At 49.7% G+C, this 19855-nt stretch overlaps 1 protein-coding gene across 1 annotated transcript in view; it reads right to left on the bottom strand.

The window, feature by feature from the left end:
• The window catches only part of pde8a (phosphodiesterase 8A), a 163607-nt gene that overhangs the window by 131901 nt on the left and 11851 nt on the right, over positions 1-19855 (bottom strand). The window contains exons 2-4 of the mRNA XM_072470290.1: positions 16981-17037; positions 5677-5867; positions 4497-4556 (exon numbers count right to left, since the gene is read on the bottom strand). Of these exons, the coding sequence (XP_072326391.1) occupies positions 4497-4556; positions 5677-5867; positions 16981-17037 (308 nt within the window). The remainder of the gene's footprint in view (positions 1-4496; positions 4557-5676; positions 5868-16980; positions 17038-19855) is intronic.

The raw sequence follows: 19855 nt of genomic DNA, 5'->3' as shown, positions 1-19855 counted from the left end.
TTTGGCCCCGGCTGGAGTGGCGCCAAAGGCTTTCCACGCCAGCCGGTGGGGCGCCAACCACTCCGGGGCTGGCCTAGCCCCTAAGGGTGCGGACCGGGCAGCCCGACGCCGGAGTGGTTCCCGCCACTCCATCCCGCCGGGACCCCCCGCCCCGCTGGGTAGGGGAGAATCCCGCCCCACGTGTCCATACAGCTTTGCATCATCAGCAAGCTTGGGATACATTACGCTTAGTCCACTTACCCAGGTCATTAATATTAGATTGTAAATTGCAGAGATCCAAGCACTGCCTCGAGACACTCCACTAGTTACACCCTACCACCCAAAAATAACTCTCGTTACCATAACCTGTTTTCAGGCTGTTAAACAGCCCTAAACATCTACAACAACCTCTTATGTGGCATTATATCAAATGCCTTCCAACATATATCCTTCCCTCATATCCACATTGGGCGGCCTGGAGCTCAGTGGTTAGCACTGTTGCTTCACACCGCCAGGGTCCCAGGTTCACAGAATTTACAGTGCACAAGGAGGCCATTCGGCCCATCGAGTCTGCACTGGCCCTTGGAAAGAGCACCCTACCTAACCCCACACCTCCACCCTATCCCCACACTTCCACCCTATCCCCGTAACCCCACCTTACCGTGCCTTTTTTGGACACTAAGAGCAATTTAGCATGGCCAATTCACCTACCCCTGCACATCTTTGGACTGTGGGAGGAAACCGGAGCACCCGGAGGAAACCCACGCAGACACGGGGAGAACGTGCCAACTCCGCACAGACAGTGACCCAAGCCGGGAATCAAACCTAGGACCCTGGTGCTGTGAAGCCATTGTGCTAACCACTGTGCTACCGTGCTGCCTGTGCAGGTTCGATTCCTGGATTTGGTCACTGTCTGTGCGGAGTCTGCACTTTCTCCCCGTGTCTGCGTGGGTTTCCTCCGGGTGCTCCGGTTTCCTCCCACACGCCCCGAAAGACGTGACACTAATAAAGATTATTAAACACGTACACCCTCAAAAAATAGGTTTGTCAAATACAATTTTCCACTCTGAAAACCATGTTATCTTTGCCTAATCAAAGTGATTTTCCAATTGTTTTGTTACCATGCCTTTAATAATGGATTCCAGCATTTCCCCAAGGTCAGGCTAGTTAGCCTATAGTTTGTCATTTTGTCTCGCCCTATTTTCTTGAACAGTGGGGCTACATTTGCTTCCTTCCAATGCACAAGGACCGTTCTATATGATTCTGGAAAATCATAACTAAGGCACTTATCTCTGCAGCCATTTTTGTAAAAAGCTGAAGGTGCAGGCCATTCGGGGGTTTGTCAGTTTTCAGTCTCAACAATTATTCCAGCGTAATTTCTTCATTAATGATTTACCTTTTTCTTCACTTTCAAATGTGGTCGCCCAAAATTTATAGAATAAAATCCTGGCTACAGCAGAGAGACCATTTGGCTTAGTTACTTCGCTAGTCCCATCCCCCTGCCCTTTGCCCATAAGCCCCAAACGTTTCTCCATAAATAGATACACTCTTTTGTTCCCACCCCATCTCCCAGTACCATTTTATTATTTTTATGTCGAAAGGCAATTTTTGGAATCTCTTTCACATCAGTCGCCAGCTGTGAGAAAAATCTTTTTGGCAAAGTGAGTGGTTCGGGTTGGGAATGCACTGTCTCGAAGTGTGGTCAATCGAAGCATTCAGGAGGGAGTTAGATGATTACTGAGATAGAAACAATGTGCAGGGGTACGGGGGAAAGGCAGGGGAATGGTACACAGTCATGTTGCTCGTTTGGAGAGCTAGTGCAGACTCGATGGGCCAAATGGCCTCCTTCTGCATTGCATCAATTCTGAGATAATTTCACCGTGTCTTTGATTTCTGATGTTCTGGGTGCTGATGTTCCAGGTCCCAAACTTCATTTTAAGGGATGGAAGATTCCTGTGCCAGTTATTTAAACGTGGAGTGGTTACTGCGCATTAGTTACCACATGGGCTTGATGGAGCAAAGCCATGGTCCAGTGGCAAGTGGATCCAAGAAGACTGGAGACCAGGCTCCACTGTATGGGCCCAGGACGTACAAGCACAGATACTCCTACTGTCCTCCTTTCTCCTTCCCACAGGGTTTCTCTCCCTGTATAAAGTGGTGGCTCATAAGCTCATGAGGGTGGCACTGACCTCTGGGTCCCCTGATAGAATCCGTTTGGCATGTGGCGGCCCGAGCGCTGTTTAATACTGAGCTCACCACTCAGCGCTCCCGCTCTTTGTGAACTGCGGCTGCTCTGCGTTCCTGCTCTTTAAAGAACACCCCCTGTCCAAGAATGTTTAGCATCCAGTTCTGCCCTTCTTTGAAATATGCCTGCTACATCATCACACCCCACCCCACACTTACCAACATGCATAGTAAACCAATTTAAACCTTATTGCATTTCTTGTTACATCTAAAACCACCAAACACATAACTACTTATAACCCTAGAGCTATCCACCTTCCTAATCCTTTCTAATTTCTTTAATGCTAGGTGAGCACTTTGGTGATAGTGACCACAATTCGATTACGTTTACTTTAGTGATGGAAACGGATAGGTATATACCGCAGGGCAAGAATTATATCTGGGGGAAAGGCAATTATGATGCGATGAGGCAAGACTTAGGATACATCGGATGGAGAGGAAAACTGCAGGGGATGGGCACAATGGAAATGTGGAGCTTGTTCAAGGAACAGCTACTGCATGTCCTTGATAAGTATGTACGTGTCAGGCAGGGAGGAAGTGGTCGAGTGAGGGAACCGTGATTTACTAAGGCAGTCGAAACACTTGTCAAGAGGAAGAAGGAGGCTTATGTAAAGATGAGACATGAAGGTTCAGTAAGGGCGCTCGAGAGGTACAAGTTAGCTAGGAAGGACCTAAAGAGAGAGCAAAGAAGAGCCAGGAGGGGACATCAGAAATCTTTGGCAGGTAGGATCAAGGATAACCCTAAAGCTTTCTATAGATATGTCAGGAATAAACGAATGACTAGGGTAAGAGTAGGGCCAGTCAAGGACAGTCGTGGGAAGTTGTGCTTGGAGTCCGAGGAGATAGGAGAGGTGCTAAATGATTATTTTTCATCAGTATTCACACAGGAAAAAGACAATGTTGTCGAGGAGAATACTGAGATTCAGGCTACTAGACTAGAAGGGCTTGAGGTTCATAAGGAGGAGCTGTTAGCAATTCTGGAAAGGGTGAAAATAGATAAGTCCCCTGGGCCGGGTGGGATTTATCCTAGGATTCTCTGGGAAGCTAGGGAGGAGATTGCTGAGCCTTTGGCCTTGATCTTTAAGTCATCTTTGTCAACAGGAATAGTGCCAGAAGACTGGAGGATAGCAAATGTTGTCCCCTTGTTCAAGAAGGGGAGTAGAGACAACCCCGGTAACTATAGACCAGAGGGCCTTACTTCTGTTGTGGGCAAAATCTTGGAAAGGTTTATAAGAGATAGGGTGTATAATCATCTGGAAAGGAATAATTTGATTAGAGATAGTCAACACGGTTTTGTGAAGGGTAGGTCGTGCCTCACAAACCTCATTGAGTTCTTTGAGAAAGTGACCAAACAGGTGGATGAGGGTAAAGCAGTTGATGTGGTGAATATGGATTTCAGTAAAGCGTTTGATAAGGTTCCCCACGGTAGGCTACTGCAGAAAATACGGAAGCATGGGATTCAGGGAGATTTAGCAGTTTGGATCAGAAATTGGCTAGCTGGAAGAAGACAAAGGGTGGTGGTTGATGGGAAATGTTCAGACTGGTGTCCAGTTACTAGTGGTGTACCACAAGGATCTGTTTTGGGGCCACTGCTGTTTGTCATTTTTATAAATGACCTGGAGGAGGGCGTAGAAGGATGGGTGAGTAAATTTGCAGATGACATTAAAGTCGGTGGAGTTGTGGACAGTGCGGAAGGATGTTACAAGTTACAGAGGGACATAGATAAGCTGCAGCGCTGGGCTGAGAGGTGGCAAATGGAGTTTAATGCAGAAAAGTGTGAGGTGATTCCTTTTGGAAGGAATAACAGGAAGACAGAGTACTGGGCTAATGGTAAGATTCTTGGCAGTGTGGATGAGCAGAGAGATCTCGGTGTCCATGTTTTGAGCGACTAAGGAGACAGATTTTCAGTGGGATTCAGATTTAACACAATTGGCAAAAGACAAGTAACATGGGGGGGAGAGAATTCTGATAATCTGGAATGCAGAATGAGTGGGTAATGGAAGCAGATTCCATAATAACTTTCAAAAAGGGAGCTGGTTAAGTATCCCCAAGGGAAAATGTGTCAGTGCTATGAGGAAAGAGTAGGGACGTGGAACTAAATGGATAATTCTTCCATGAACAATGGGCCAAAAGACCCCCTTAAGCTGCACCATTCTAAGATTCTCTGATATCATAAAGCATTACACCATCTCCCCATCTTACCAAATGCAAACCAGTTACTTAAATAAAAGATGCCTTTCTTTCAGCTCCCATTCAAAAAAAAAAGTACTTACGGTCGTTTCGCAACAGCAACAACAACAGCATTTTCTGACGATTTTGTTGCTCTGATGGATCTACGAGTAATAGCCACAATTACTTTATCATCACATATAATACAGTGTATAGTCAGATATCAGAATCAGTAACACTGGACCATGGAATTGGATCCCCAGTGATCTATGGAAGATTCAGTCTGATCACTTGATTCCAGGAAACATTGCACAAGGCACAGATCCTGAAATAATTTCATATTAAGCACCTCAACCTCCCCATACTCCACCCCATCGTGCATACGCGCTACACAAACTAAACAAGCTATGAGAAAATTAACTAACATCGTGTACCAGGTATGGGATGGATGTTGTTTTGCAATCCGACAGGTTTCAGCCGTTTGGGAAACATCACATCATTCTAACAACAGACCGAGATGTGTTAAAAACCATCACAGTCATGCACGGTCAAATAGACATTAGATTAAAAAATTACAGAGGTAAACTGAGATTTAAAACTAAAAGTACTTTCAAGCCATAATGTTCCATTTTTAGGAACTCAGTGATGTATTTAGGAAAAGTAAAGTCGCCACAGTCCCAGATGACCAGAGGCTGCTTTCCCCTTTGAGGGGGAGAGGTGACTGGTGGTGATTTAACCTGAGGGTCACCTCACCTCAGGTGAGGGGCAGGGTTGAGAAGGCGAGACCTTCATGAATAACCTCAGCCGGTACGGGGATTGAACCCGCGCCGCTGGCCTCGCTCCGCCTCACCAACCAGCCCAGCCAACTTGAGCTTTGATCTGCTGCATTATTTCAATCAACAGCGGTCTCTCAAAAAGATGAAATTATTCCCATAGCTGCTGATTGGTGCATATGAAACTGAGTGACACCAACAGATAACTTGAACTCAACACAAATACTCAAAAGGAAAGTGTTCAATCTGAAACCAAATATAATTCAAAATGGAAATCACTGAAACCACTACGCAGGTCAGACACAGAGTGAGAAACAGTTAATATTTCTGGTTTCTGACCTTTCATTCTAACTTGCTGAGTATTTACAGCATCATTTGACTTTGGTATTTGAACCTAATACAAATGGTCGAAACTGAATCTGACACTGGCACCAACGTCTGTGTTTACAAAACTGACCAGACTGAGTGATGAATAAACTGTCTCTAAACCGCAGTCAAGAGCAACACTCACCGGCATAGAGTCTCTGCATCAAAATACGTGGAGTGTCTCTGATCTATGACGATGATCTCATGATTCTTGTCCAAGAAACATTCCAGTGCAGCCTCTGGCGTCCGTACCACATTGCACTTGTAGCCGGCCCTGTCACACGCCCAGCAGAATCCAGTACTCTGGCTATCTTCCTTGGCAAACACCAGAAGTACCTGAAGAGAGGGAAAAGAAGACTCAGGCTGAAGGATGCGGATCGAAAGTGAATGGCAGCTCTGGAGTTGGAGAGAAAAGTGGGTTTGTTGAAAGTATTTCAACCACACAAAGTACACAGATAATAGGGGGGGGGGGGGCGATTCTCTGAGCCCCGCTCTGGGCCGGAGAATCGCCGCAACCGCGCCACGACGTCGGGCCGACTTTCTGGCGCGGCCGGCCCCTGAACATCGACGCCATGTTGAGTCGGCGCCGGCGCGCTAAAGAAGTTCCCCGTGCATGCGCGGATTGGCGCGGCGCCCATTTGGTGCCAGGAAAGGAGGCTGGAGCGGTGTGAACCGTGGGTTCTGCGGGGGCCAGAATCGGTCGTACCCGGGCCCGGTTCGCGCCGTCGTGAAACGTCCCCAGGGTCCCTAATGAGGCAGGTTTACACGATGAACTGCCCAAAGGCGGCAAATGGAGTTTTGTCCTTCATTGCCAGAGGGATAGAGTTTAAAAGGGCGGTTATGTTGCAGCTCTATAGGGAGCTGGTGAGGCCACATCTGGAGTACTCTGTACAGTTTTGGTGTCCATACTTGAGAAAGGATGTACTGGCACTGGAGGGGGTACAGAGGAGATTCACTGGGTTGATTCCAGAGCTGAAAGGATTGGCTTATAAGAACATAAGAACTAGGAGCAGGAGTCGGCCACCTGGCCCCTCGAGCCTGCTCCACCATTCAATGAGTTCATGGCTGATCTTTTATGGACTCAGCTCCACTTTCCGGCCTGAACACCATAACCCTTAATCCCTTTATGAGGAGAGACTGGGACTGTACTCATTGGAATTTAGAAGAATGAGGGGGGATCTGAAAGAAACATATATAATTATGAAGGGAATAGATTGGATAGAAGCAGGGAGGTTGTGTCCACTGGCTGGTGACACTAGAACTAGGGGGCATAGCCTCAAAATAAAGGGGAGCAGATTTAGGACTGAGTTGAGGAGGAACTTCTTCACCCAAAGAATTGGAAATCTGTGGAATTCCCGGCCCAGTGAAGCAGCTCAGGATACCTCACTGAATGTTTTTAAGGCAAAGGCAGATAGATTTTTGAACAGTAAAGGAATTAAGGGTTATGGAGAGCGGGTGGGTAAGTGGAGTTGGGTCCACAAAAAAGATGTTCAAATCAGATCCATGATAAATACTTCCATTATGGCTTTAAAAGCTTTTTGTGGCAACCTCAAACAATTTGCTCTCAGGGTCTTCTCATGCAGATTTAACGCTTCCGCTCACTGCCTTAGCGTTTGATAAAGTTTCCCATGGCAGGTTGATGGAAAAAGTGAAGTCGTATGGGGTTCAGGGTGTACTAGTTAGATGGATAAAGAACTGGCTGGGCAACAGGAGACCGAGAGTAGTGGTGGAAGGGAGTTCTCAAAATGGAGAAAGGTGACTAGTGGTGTTCCACAGGGATCCGTGCTCGGACCACTGTTGTTTGTGATATACATAAATCATCTGGACGAAGGTATAGGTGGTCTGATTAGCAAGTTTGCAGATGATACTAAGATTGGTGGAGTTGCAGATCACGAGGAGGACTGTCAGAGAATACAGCAAAATATAGATAGATTGGAGAGTTGAGCAGAGAATGGCAAATGCGAGGTGATGCATTTTGGAAGATCCAATTCAAGAGCGGACTATACGGTCAATGGAAGAGTCCTGGGGAAAACTGATGTACAGAGAGATCTGGGAGTTCAGGTCCATTGTACCCTGAAGGTGGCAACGCAGGTCGATACAGTGGTCAAGAAGGCATACAGCATGCTTGCCTTCATCGGACGGGGTATTGAGTACAAGAGTTGGCAGGTCATGTTACAGTGGTTTAGGACTTTGGTTAGGCCACATTTGGAATACTGTGTGCAGTTCTGGTCGCCACATTACCAGAAGGATGTGGATGCTTTAGAGAGGGTGCAGAGGAGGTTCACCAGGATGTTGCCTGGTATGGAGTGTGCTAGCTATGAAGAAAGGTTGAGTAAATTAGGATTGTTTTCGTTGGAAAGACGGAGGTTGAGGGGGGACCTGATTGAGGTCTACAAAATTATGAGAGGTATGGACAGGGTGGATAGCAACAAGCTTTTTCCAAGAGTGGGGGCCTCAATTACAAGGGGTCACGATTTCAAGGTGAGAGGGGGAAAGTTTAAGGGAGATGTGCGTGGAAAGTTTTTTACGCAGAGGGTGGTGGGTGCCTGGAATGCTTTGTCAGCGGAGGTGGTAGAGGTGGGCACGATAGCATCATTTAAGATGCATCTAGACAGATATATGAACGGGCGGGGAACAGAGGGAAGTAGATCCTTGGAAAATGGAAGACAGGTTTAGATAAAGGATCTGGGTCGGTGCAGGCTGGGAGGGCCGAAGGGCCTGTTCCTGTGCTGAAATTTTCTTTGTTCGCTGTTCTTTCTTGTCTCATGCCCAATGCCAACAAGACTAACAATGGCCAAAATAAAAACAGCAGAACTTCTAAAATATCAGGCGAAGCAACAGCTTTTAGTTATTAGATATTATAAAAAGTGGAAACATTTAATTGCTGAATGAATGGGGCACGGTTGCCCGCAGTTTGGGTACAATACTACTGGTTATGGGGCTGGTTTAGCACAGTGGGCTAATCAGCTGGCTTGTAATGCAGAACAAGGCCAGCAGCGCGGGTTCAATTCCCGTACCGGCCTCCCCGAACAGGTGCCGGAATGTGGCGACTAGGAGCTTTTCACAGTAACTTCATTGAAGCCTACTTGTGACAATAAGTGATTATTACTATTTATAATATTGAACACTAAGCATAGGGTTGTGTAAAAGAACAGAGGTTGAATTCAACTTGAGCTCTTTCCTTACGCACAGGAGTTAAAATGGCAGCACACAAGTCAGATACCTGCCCGCTGACTGCACAAAGCACCAATTCGCACTCCTGCATTCCTGTCTGGAAGTTAAGAGCGAGGGTCACTCAAGCTCATTATGAAAAAGCCCCATTGTTCAAGGTCTGATTATTAAAACAACAGGAAATCCTCTGGCTCACCCCAGACACCAGTCAGACCGAGTCCACTGTCAGCAGTGGTAACTGGTTGAGTTTCATACATGGTCCATGTGCAAATTGAGCAAATCATATTTTTAATGAGAATTACAATTACAACCTGACCAAGCCTTTGTTGTAATCTGTCCAGATAAACGGAGCATGTGGATTACGTTTTCACCCAGTGAACTTAAAGACTTGTACGAAGGCCATGCACCATCAGACCCTGATCAGAGCCCACTTAATTTATCAATAACATTTCCTGTTCAAATTTAATTCTGCATGATCCGCAGATAGTCAATGGGGAAATACCTCAGCGCCCATTTATTTAATGCAAGAGTAAATATTGTACATAAGTAGCAGATGAAGCAACAGCTTTTAGTTATTAGATATTAGAAAAATATTATAAAAAGTTGAGACATTAAATTGCTGAATGAATGTGGCATGGTTGCCTGCAGTTTGGGTATAATCCTATTTATACTAATACTAGGGCAGCACGGTAGCACAGTGGTTAGCACTGTTGCTACACAGCACCAGGGTCCCAGGTTCGATTCCCCGCTGGGTCACTGTCTGTGCGGAGTCTGCACGGTCTCCCCGTGTCTGCGTGGGTTTCCTCCGGGTGCTCCGGTTTCCTCCCACAAGTCCCGAAAGACGTGCTTGTTAGGTGAATTGGACATTCTGAATTCTCCCTCTTGTGTACCCGAACAGGCGCCGGAATGTGGCGACTAGGGGCTTTTCACAGTAACTTCATTGCGGTGTTAATGTAAACCTACTTGTCACATTAAAGATCATAAAATTAAATTAAATTATTTACAATACTAATCATTGATTATTATACATACAACAGGAAGGAAACTTAGCCCAGATCATCAGCTCCCAGCAGTGACCTGCAAGTGGTCCATCCGACAATATTCAAAGTGAATTATGCCTGGATTAATCTACTTTCTACTTACTGACCAGGGCGGCACGGTGGCACAGTGGTTAGCACTGCTGCCTCCCAGTGCTGAGGTCCCAGGTTCGATCCCGGCCCCGGGTCACTGTCCGTGGGGAGTTTGCACATTCTCCCCGTGGTTGCGTGGGACTCAGCCCCACAACACAAAGATGTGCAGGGTGGGTGAATTGGCCACGCTAAATTGCCCCTTAATTGGGAAAAAAAGAATTTGGTACTCTCAATTTATACTTAAAAAAAAACAAAAACAAAAAAGCTTCTACTTACTGACAACAAATAGCAGTCACATCATTACAATGTTTGCGAAATGACAGACCCGAATCTGCAGCCCTGGTCATGTACCCCTGCTGAGCCCCTGCTGAGCCCCTGGTGAACCCCTGCTGAGCCCCTGCGGAGCCCCTGTGAGCCCCTGCTGAGCCCCTGGTGAACCCCTGCTGAGCCCCTGGTGAACCCCTGCTGAGCCCCTGGTGAACCCCTGCTCAGCCCCTGGTGAACCCCTGCTGAGCCCCTGGTGAACCCCTGCTGAGCCCCTGGTGAAATCCCAGACTCCTTGTTGGAGCTCAGACACTTTGGCACCAAACTTTAGAATATCTAACTGGCCAATTATAGCACAGCCTCCACCAGTCCCACATTAGTGCAGGGGCGACGGAGGTCCACAAGTTGGGTATTTTCATGTCCTCGGAGGAACTTGATTGGGGTCAGCTGGTGTGGCCAGGATTACCACACTCATCACTGGACGATGCGGGGTCTGCCTCCGAGACGGTGCGGGGTCTGTCTCCGAGACGATGCGGGGTCTGTCTCCGAGACGGTGCGGGGTCTATCTCCGAGACGGTGCGGGGTCTGTCTCCGAGACGGTGCGGGGTCTGTCTCCGAGACGGTGCGGGGTCTGTCTCCGAGACGGTGCGGGGTCTGTCTCCGAGACGGTGCGGGGTCTATCTCCGAGACAGTGCAGGGTCTGTCTCCGAGACGGTGCGGGGTCTGTCTCCGAGACGGTGCGGGGTCTGTCTCCGAGACGGTGCGGGGTCTATCTCCGAGACGGTGCGGGGTCTATCTCCGAGACAGTGCAGGGTCTGTCTCCGAGACGGTGCGGGGTCTGTCTCCGAGACGATGCGGGGTCTGTCTCCGAGACGGTGCGGGGTCTATCTCCGAGACGGTGCGGGGTCTGTCTCCGAGACGGTGCGGGGTCTGTCTCCGAGACGGTGCGGGGTCTGTCTCCGAGACGGTGCGGGGTCTGTCTCCGAGACGGTGCGGGGTCTGTCTCCGAGACGGTGCGGGGTCTGTCTCCGAGACGGTGCGGGGTCTGTCTCCGAGACGGTGCGGGGTCTGTCTCCGAGACGGTGCGGGGTCTATCTCCGAGACGGTGCGGGGTCTATCTCCGAGACAGTGCAGGGTCTGTCTCCGAGACGGTGCGGGGTCTGTCTCCGAGACGGTGCGGGGTCTGTCTCCGAGACGGTGCGGGGTCTATCTCCGAGACGGTGCGGGGTCTATCTCCGAGACAGTGCAGGGTCTGTCTCCGAGACGGTGCGGGGTCTTTCTCCGAGACGGTGCGGGGTCTGTCTCCGAGACGGTGCGGGGTCTATCTCCCAGATGGTGTGGGGTCTATCTCCGAGACGGTGCGGGGTCTGTCTACGAGACGGTGTGGGGTCTGTCTCCGAGACGGTGCGGGGTCTATCTCCGAGACGGTGCGGGGTCTATCTCCGAGACGGTGCGGGGTCTGTCTCCGAGACGGTGCGGGGTCTATCTCTGAGACGGTGCGGGGTCTATCTCCGAGACGGTGCGGGGTCTGTCTCCGAGACGGTGCGGGGTCTGTCTCCGAGATGGGTGGGGGTCTGTCTCCGAGACGGTGCGGGGTCTGTCTCCGAGACGGTGCGGGGTCTGTCTCCGAGACGGTGCGGGGTCTATCTCCGAGACGGTGCGGGGTCTATCTCCGAGACGGTGCGGGGTCTATCTCCGAGACGGTGCGGGGTCTGTCTCCGAGACGGTGCGGGGTCTATCTCCGAGACGGTGCGGGGTCTATCTCCGAGACGGTGCGGGGTCTGTCTCCGAGACGGTGCGGGGTCTGTCTCCGAGATGGGTGGGGGTCTGTCTCCGAGACGGTGCGGGGTCTGTCTCCGAGACGGTGCGGGGTCTGTCTCCGAGACGGTGCGGGGTCTATCTCCGAGACGGTGCGGGGTCTGTCTCCGAGACGGTGCGGGGTCTGTCTCCGAGACGGGTGGGGGTCTGTCTCCGAGACGGTGCGGGGTCTGTCTCCGAGACGGTGCGGGGTCTGTCTCCGAGATGGTGCGGGGTCTATCTCCGAGACGGTGCGGGGTCTGTCTCCGAGACGGGTGGGGGTCTGTCTCCGAGACGGTGCGGGGTCTGTCTCCGAGACGGTGCGGGGTCTATCTCCGAGATGGTGCGGGGTCTATCTCCGAGACGGTGCGGGGTCTGTCTCCGAGACGGTGCGGGGTCTATCTCCGAGACGGTGCGGGGTCTGTCTCCGAGACGGTGCGGGGTCTGTCTCCGAGACGGTGCGGGGTCTATCTCTGAGACGGTGCGGGGTCTATCTCCGAGACGGTGCGGGGTCTGTCTCCGAGACGGTGCGGGGTCTGTCTCCGAGATGGGTGGGGGTCTGTCTCCGAGACGGTGCGGGGTCTGTCTCTGAGACGGTGCGGGGTCTGTCTCCGAGACGGTGCGGGGTCTATCTCCGAGACGGTGCGGGGTCTGTCTCCGAGACGGTGCGGGGTCTGTCTCCGAGACGGGTGGGGGTCTGTCTCCGAGACGGTGCGGGGTCTGTCTCCGAGACGGTGCGGGGTCTGTCTCCGAGATGGTGCGGGGTCTATCTCCGAGACGGTGCGGGATCTGTCTCCGAGACGGGTGGGGGTCTGTCTCCGAGACGGTGCGGGGTCTGTCTCCGAGACGGTGCGGGGTCTATCTCCGAGATGGTGCGGGGTCTATCTCCGAGACGGTGCGGGGTCTGTCTCCGAGACGGTGCGGGGTCTATCTCCGAGACGGTGCGGGGTCTGTCTCCGAGACGGATGGGGGTCTGTCTCCGAGACGGTGCGGGGTCTGTCTCCGAGACGGTGCGGGGTCTGTCTCCGAGATGGTGCGGGGTCTATCTCCGAGACGGTGATATGGACTCCACCTGAACAGGAAAAATTATTTTCCCTTATAGGGAGCAGTCCTGGAGAACAATTTCCTTCCATCTCCAAGAGTCGGAGTTTCCAGATCTTTTCCATACCCCAATGTCCCCCTCACTTCAAGCCATGTTTTTTGGCTTTTTTCTTATGTCAAGGACATTAGGCATTGCTACAAGGGCTTTAACAATGGCTATTAAAATAGAGAATATCCTATGACCATCTGTAGCTCAGTGGGGTTAACAGCTGATGCACTTAGCGTCAAGAACCACAACGACATGTGAGACTTTAACCAAAGCTTTAACACACTACATAGAAGCTTACCCGACACAGACGACCCCAGACAAAATGGGTCAGGTCTCAGAAGCGGGGTCTTATACCTAACTCCCGGGGGAGTGGCCAAGGCGGAGCTCTCCGTGGCCAGGTCAGGTTACATACAGGTGACCGAACCTCTACAGAGCTACAGTACAATACACAGTACCATACACAGGATTACAGGGCCACGTTACACACAACTGTTATATAACTATGTACAATGGTAGGGAGGTACAGTGGGGTATCACCACAACAGCAAAGAGATCTGAGGCATTTCGTGCCTCACTTATACTCTGATCGTCTTTCCTGCTGGGTTTATGGACACAGTGTATATAACGCTGAAAATAATATTGGGTCACAAACTAAACAATTCACTGCACTGAAATGCATCAACTGAGCTGCTGCTGATATTTGAGGAATTACGTAGCTTGACTCTCCACACCAAGAATATATTTGCCTTAGACAGAATGCAACAAAGTTTCCGAGATGGATTTCTGGGATGAGGGATGTTCCAGGAGGAGAGACTGAGGCAGAATGTGCCTCTGGTTATTTACAACTTTCTTCAAACAAGATTCTGTGATCGGCCAACAAGGTAGATGCTCCCCTAGTTGGAGAATCAGGGGCTGGATTCTCCGCCGGCGGGAGTCTCCGTTTTGCCGGCGCCCGGGGGTTTCCCGACGGCGTGGGGCTGCCCCACAACGGGAAACCCCATTGACCGGCCGGTGTTACGGAGACTCCCGCCGGCCGGTCGGGGCAGAAATGTGGCGGGGCGGGTAGGAGAATTTCGCCCCTGGAACTTGGGGATAGAGTCTGGTGATAAAGGGTCAGCCGGTGAGGACGAAGATGAGAGAATAGTGAATGCTTGGAATTACCTACTGCAGACGCTCCTCAAATCATGAATATATTCAAGTCCAAGATCAATAGATTTTTGGATTCTAAGGGAATCAAAGGATATTGGTGTCATACAGGCAGTGACAATGTCCAGCAGAAGAATCTAACATTAACATTTAACAGCAATACTATCGCTGAATCTCCACCATCAACACCCTGGAAGATTACAATTGAACAGGTGAGATGAGATTGACATCAAGGCATCATTTGACTGGGCATAAAGGAGCTCTGGCAAAACTGGAGCCAACAGGAATCAGGAGGAAACCCTCCACCATTTGGAGTCTTTCGTGGTTGTGGTGGTTGGAGGTCAATCATCTCAGCTCCAGGACATCACTGCACGAGTTCCTCAGGGTCGTGTCCCAGGCCCAGCCATCTTCAGCTGCTTCATCAATGACCTCCCTTCATCAGAAGGTCAGAAGTGGGGATGTTTGCGGATGACTGCACAATGTTCAGCACCATTTGTGACTCCTCAGATAATGAAGCAGTCCCTGTCCAAATGCAGCAAGACCCGGACAATATCCAGGCTTGGGTTGATGTGGCAAGTTACATTGGCGCCACACAAGTGCCAGGCAATGCCCATCTCCAACAAGAGAGCATCTAATCATAGCCTCTTGACATTCAATGACATCACCATCGCTGAATCCCCCACAATCAACATCCTGGGGGTTACCATTGACCAGAAAATGAACTGGACTAGCCACATAAATACTGTGGCTACCAGAGCAGATCAGAGGTTAGGAATCTTGTGGTGAGTAACTCTCCTCCCGACTTTCCAAAGCCTGGTCCTCCATCTACAAGTCAGGAGTGTGATGGAATACTCTCCACTTACCTGGATGAGCGCAGCTCCAACAACACTCAAGAAGCCCGACACCATCCAGGACAAAGCAGCCCCGCTTGATTGCTCCCCCTTCCACAAACATTCAAACCCTCCACCACCGACGAACAGTGCCAGCCATGTGTACCATCTACAAGATGCACTGCAGGAACTCACCAAGGTTCCTTAGGCAGCACCTTCCAAACCCACAGTCACTGCCATCTAGAAGGACAAGAGCAGCAGATACCTGGGAACCCCACCACCTGGAGGTTCCCCTCCAAGTTACTCACCACCCTGACTTGGAAATATCTCGCCGTTCCTTCACTGTCACTGTGGCAACATCACTTGGACTGCAGGAGTTCAAGAAGGCAGCTCACCACCAGCATCTGAACGGCAACTAGGGACGGGTAGTAAATGCTGGCCTGACCAGCTACGCCCAGATCCAATAAATACATTTAAAAAAAGAAACTGAACTGGACTAACTATATAAATACTCCTTTAACAGCACCTTCCAAAGCTACAATCACAGAGACGGAATATCTTCACTCCGCTCTCTCAGGTCCAACTCTGACTCTCTCATCTGACCTGCCGACAAGGGTGGGGCTCCTGTTGTGGGACTTACTGACCTCTACCTCATGACTCTCAGACACTTCCTCCTACCTCCCCTGGACCATGATCCCATCACCGAACATCAAACCATTGTTTCCAGGACTGTCACTGACCTCACCTCCTCTGGAGATCTTCCATCCACAGCGTCCAACCTGAATCTCCCAACCCCGGACAGCCCGCTTCTACCTCCCCCCCCCAAATCCACAAACAGGTGGTGAAGGAGCTGAGCTCCGAAAGCTAGTGATTCCAAATAAACCTGTTGGACTTTAACCTGGTGTTGTCAGACTTCTTTCTGTGCTCACCCCAGTCCAACGCCGGCATCTCCACATCATGGAAATATGTTGCCGTTTCTTCACTGCCGTCAGATGCTGGCACGTCCTTCCCAGTAGCACTGTGTATCGTACCACACGGACTACACTGATTTAAGGTGGCAGCCCACCATCTTCTTCAAGGGTGATCCGGGAAAACAATAACTTGGCCTGGCCAGCAACACTCACATCTCGTGAACAATATATTTGAAAGAAAAGTCAAGTGGAAAGGTGTGGAAGTCAAAGGTCAGAATGATAATGAAGGCCAAAGCAGGTTCAAGGGGCCATATGTCATACCCCTGCTGCTATTTATGTTTTTATACAATATTTTCATTTCAGTTGTTAGAATCTCTTGTTGCATGTTTAAACACAGGACAGACTGTTACTGTCTATTTTTGGCTATATTCCCACTGTTACTACTTGTAACCCGAGTCTCCAACTAAAACAAATGGAGGTGAACTCCTCCAGAAGGGCTCATTCAAGAATCTCAGAGGTTACGACATTTAGGGCGAGTTAGGGAAAGGTCACCACCCAGTGAGATGTCTTAACATCTGGCCGACAAATATCCCCCACCCTGCCGGCAAGCACATCTACTGCCCCCAACACAGCCATCCTGTCCTCCAATTCTAGCACCACCAACTGAAGCCCAACTCAGCCACAATAAGCTGACTGAGCTTCGACATAAAATACAAAAACGTCACCTTGTTGAAGAGGCTCCTACTCCAGGAGGAATGAATGTGCTGAAGATTTCCTCCCATTGTGAGTGGCACAGTATATTCTATTAGCTCAAAACCAATTTTAACTGGAGTGTATTGATCACAATAATCAACATGTACCATCAGATTGGGAGACATTTTTTTGTGGATGTTATACAGTAATCAGTGACATCCGTCAAACTACTCGGTTCATTGGCCAGTTAAATGTAAACTTACATTCGAGGTTCTTGCACATGCCAATGATAGTCTGTGAATTCCAACCCACAATATTTCAGACTTCCTTGTTCTAAATAAAGCTCAGCGATTGATCGAGACGTCCATCTCAGAACCAGACTCTACCTCTCAGCGTCTATAGCTGCACTAATCATACCTGAATGGGGTCCTGATGGATTGTCATTGGTCCAAACTGAACTTCAGTTACTGCTCCCTGCAGAGAGAGAAGAGAAACAGCAAATTAGAAACACGTCTCTTTATTTTATAGAAACCTGCAAAATTACAACCGCTATCGGCCTCTAATCTTTCTATTTTTTTTATAAATAATTTTATTCCCCAAATTTTCAAAATATCACATGCATAACAATCCAACAGGAAACAAATTTAAAAACGACCCACACCCCCTCCCCCACACCAGCTCCTAACCAATCCCCCCAGTTGGTGGCCATGTACAAATCCTTAAAGGCGCCCACCTGAATAGAACCCTTCCTCTGACCCTCTAATGACACTTAATCTTTTCCAGTCTCAGAATCTCTGGCAGGTCCCCCAGCTTTAGGTGGTGCAGACGGCCTCCATCCCAGCAGGACTCATGTCCAGGTTACCAGAGAGGTGACGGCGTGGACATCAGCCCGTCCAGGAGCGCCGCCAAGTCCGACACCCGAAAGATCGCCACCACTGGTCACGACTCCAGCCTGACCCCACAATCCCCGACGTAGTGGAGAGCCAAAACCCAAACAGCTTAGGGCAGGACCACAACATGTCAATGGTTCGCTGCCCCTTCAAACAAGGTGCACACCTGTCCTCTGGAGAAATCCACTCATGTACTACTCAACTGCGTCCCGTGAACTACTCTGAACTGTATCAGGCTCAGTCTGGCACAGTGAGAGGTGGAATTCACCCTGTCCAAGATCTCGCTCCACACCCCTCCCTCAAGCTCAGCTCCCCCTCCCACTGCCGCTTTCCTTCTTCCAGCGGTGCTCTCACCGTCTCCAAAACCACCCATATTTATCGGATATCTTCCCTTCCCTATCTCATCTTGACATCGCATCCTGTCCATAAGTACCTGTCCCAGTAGCCGAGGGAACATAGACAGTTCCTTACGAACAAAGTTTTGCAGCTGCGTAAACCTAAACAAACTCCCCCTTGCAAGTTGAAATTTCTCCACTATCGCCTCCAGTCCCGCAAACCTACCCTCCACAAACAAATCCCTGAACCTGTCGACCCCCTCCCTCCTCCAAATCTTGTACATCGCATCCATCCCGGACTGCACAAATCTCTGGTTCTCACATTGGTCACAGTCGTGACATTGCTCCCAATTTAAATGCTTCCTAAATTGGTTCCAAATTCTTTGAGACTCCACCACCACCATCGGGCCTCATAGAAAACCTGGCCAGAGAGAACGCAAGAGTGGCCACCACCAACACACTCAGGCACAAACCTACACAAGGGATGGTTTGTAGAGGGATAGTTTAGAACATAGAACAGTACAGCACAGTACAGGCTCTTCCCACGATGTTGTGCCGACCATTTATCCTAATCTAAGATCAACCTAACCTACACCCCTTCAATTTACTGCTGTCCATGTGCCTGTCCCAGAGTCGCTTAAATGTCCCGAATGACTCTGACTCCACCACCTCTGCTGGCAGTGCATTCCACACACCCACCACTCTCTGTGTAAAGAACCTCTGACATCTCCCCTATACCTTCCTCCAATCACCTTAAAATTATGTCCCCTGAGTGAGAGCCATTTCCACCCTGGGGAAAAGTCTCTGGCTATCCACTCTATCCATGCCTCTCATCACCTTGTACACCTCTATCAAGTCACCTCTCTGCCTTCTTCGCTCCAGTGAGAAAAGCCCAGCTCCCTCAACCTTTCTTCATAAGACATGCACTCCAGTCCAGGCAGCATCCTGGTAAATCTCCTCTGTACCCTCTCCAAAGCATCCACATCCTTCCTATAATGAGGCGACCAGAACTGGACACAATATTCCAAGTGTGGTCTAAACAGGGTTTTATAAAGTTGCAGCAAAACCTCGCGACTCTTAAATTCAATCCCCCTGTTAATGAAAGCCAACACACCATACGCCTTCTTAACAACCCTATCAACCTGGGTGGCAACTTTGAGGGATCCATGTACGTGGACCCCAAGATCCCTCTGTTCCTCCACACTTCCAAGAATCCTGCCTTTAACCCTGTATTCAGCATTCAAATTCGACCTTCCAAAATGAATTACTTTACATTTATCAAGGTTGAACTCCATCTGCCACTTCTCAGCCCAGCTTTGCATCCTGTCAATGTCCTGTTGTAACCTGCAACAGCCCTCGACATTATCGACAACTCTCCCAACCTTCGTGTCATCGGCAAACTTACTAACCCACCCTTCCACTTCCTCATCCAAGTCATTTATAAAAACCACAAAGAGCAGAGGTCCCAGAACAGATCCCTGCGGGACACCACTGGTCACCGACCTCCAGGCGGAATACTTTCCACCCACTACCACTCGCTGTCTTCTCTCGGCCAGCCAATTCTGTATCCAGACAGCCACATTTCCCTGTATCCCATGCCCCTAACTTTCTGAATGAGCCTACCATGGGGAACCTTATCAAATGCCTTACTGAAATCCATATACACCACATCCACTGCCCGACCTTCATCAATGTGTCTCGTCACATCCTCAAAGAATTCAATGAGGCTTGTGAGGCTTGACCTGCCCCTCACAAAGCCATGCTGACTATCTTTAATCAAACTATGTTTTTCTAAATAATCATAAATCCTATCTCTCAGAATCCTTTCCAGTATTTTGCAATATTTTGAGGGATGGTTTGTAGAGGGATGGTTTGCGGAGGGACGGTTTGGAGAGGGACGGTTTGGAGAGGGACGGTTTGCAGAGGGGCGGTTTGCAGAGGGGCGGTTTGCAGAGGGGCGGTTTGGAGAGGGACGGTTTGGAGAGGGACGGTTTGCAGAGGGACGGTTTGCAGAGGGGCGGTTTGCAGAGGGGCGGTTTGCAGAGGGGCGGTTTGGAGAGGGACGGT

This window comes from Scyliorhinus torazame, chromosome 12 (genome assembly GCF_047496885.1).
Source record: "Scyliorhinus torazame isolate Kashiwa2021f chromosome 12, sScyTor2.1, whole genome shotgun sequence".
Taxonomy (NCBI): domain Eukaryota; kingdom Metazoa; phylum Chordata; class Chondrichthyes; order Carcharhiniformes; family Scyliorhinidae; genus Scyliorhinus; species Scyliorhinus torazame.
The sequence above is the reverse complement of the archived record's forward strand: the minus strand, read 5'-3'. Positions and strand labels throughout refer to the sequence as shown.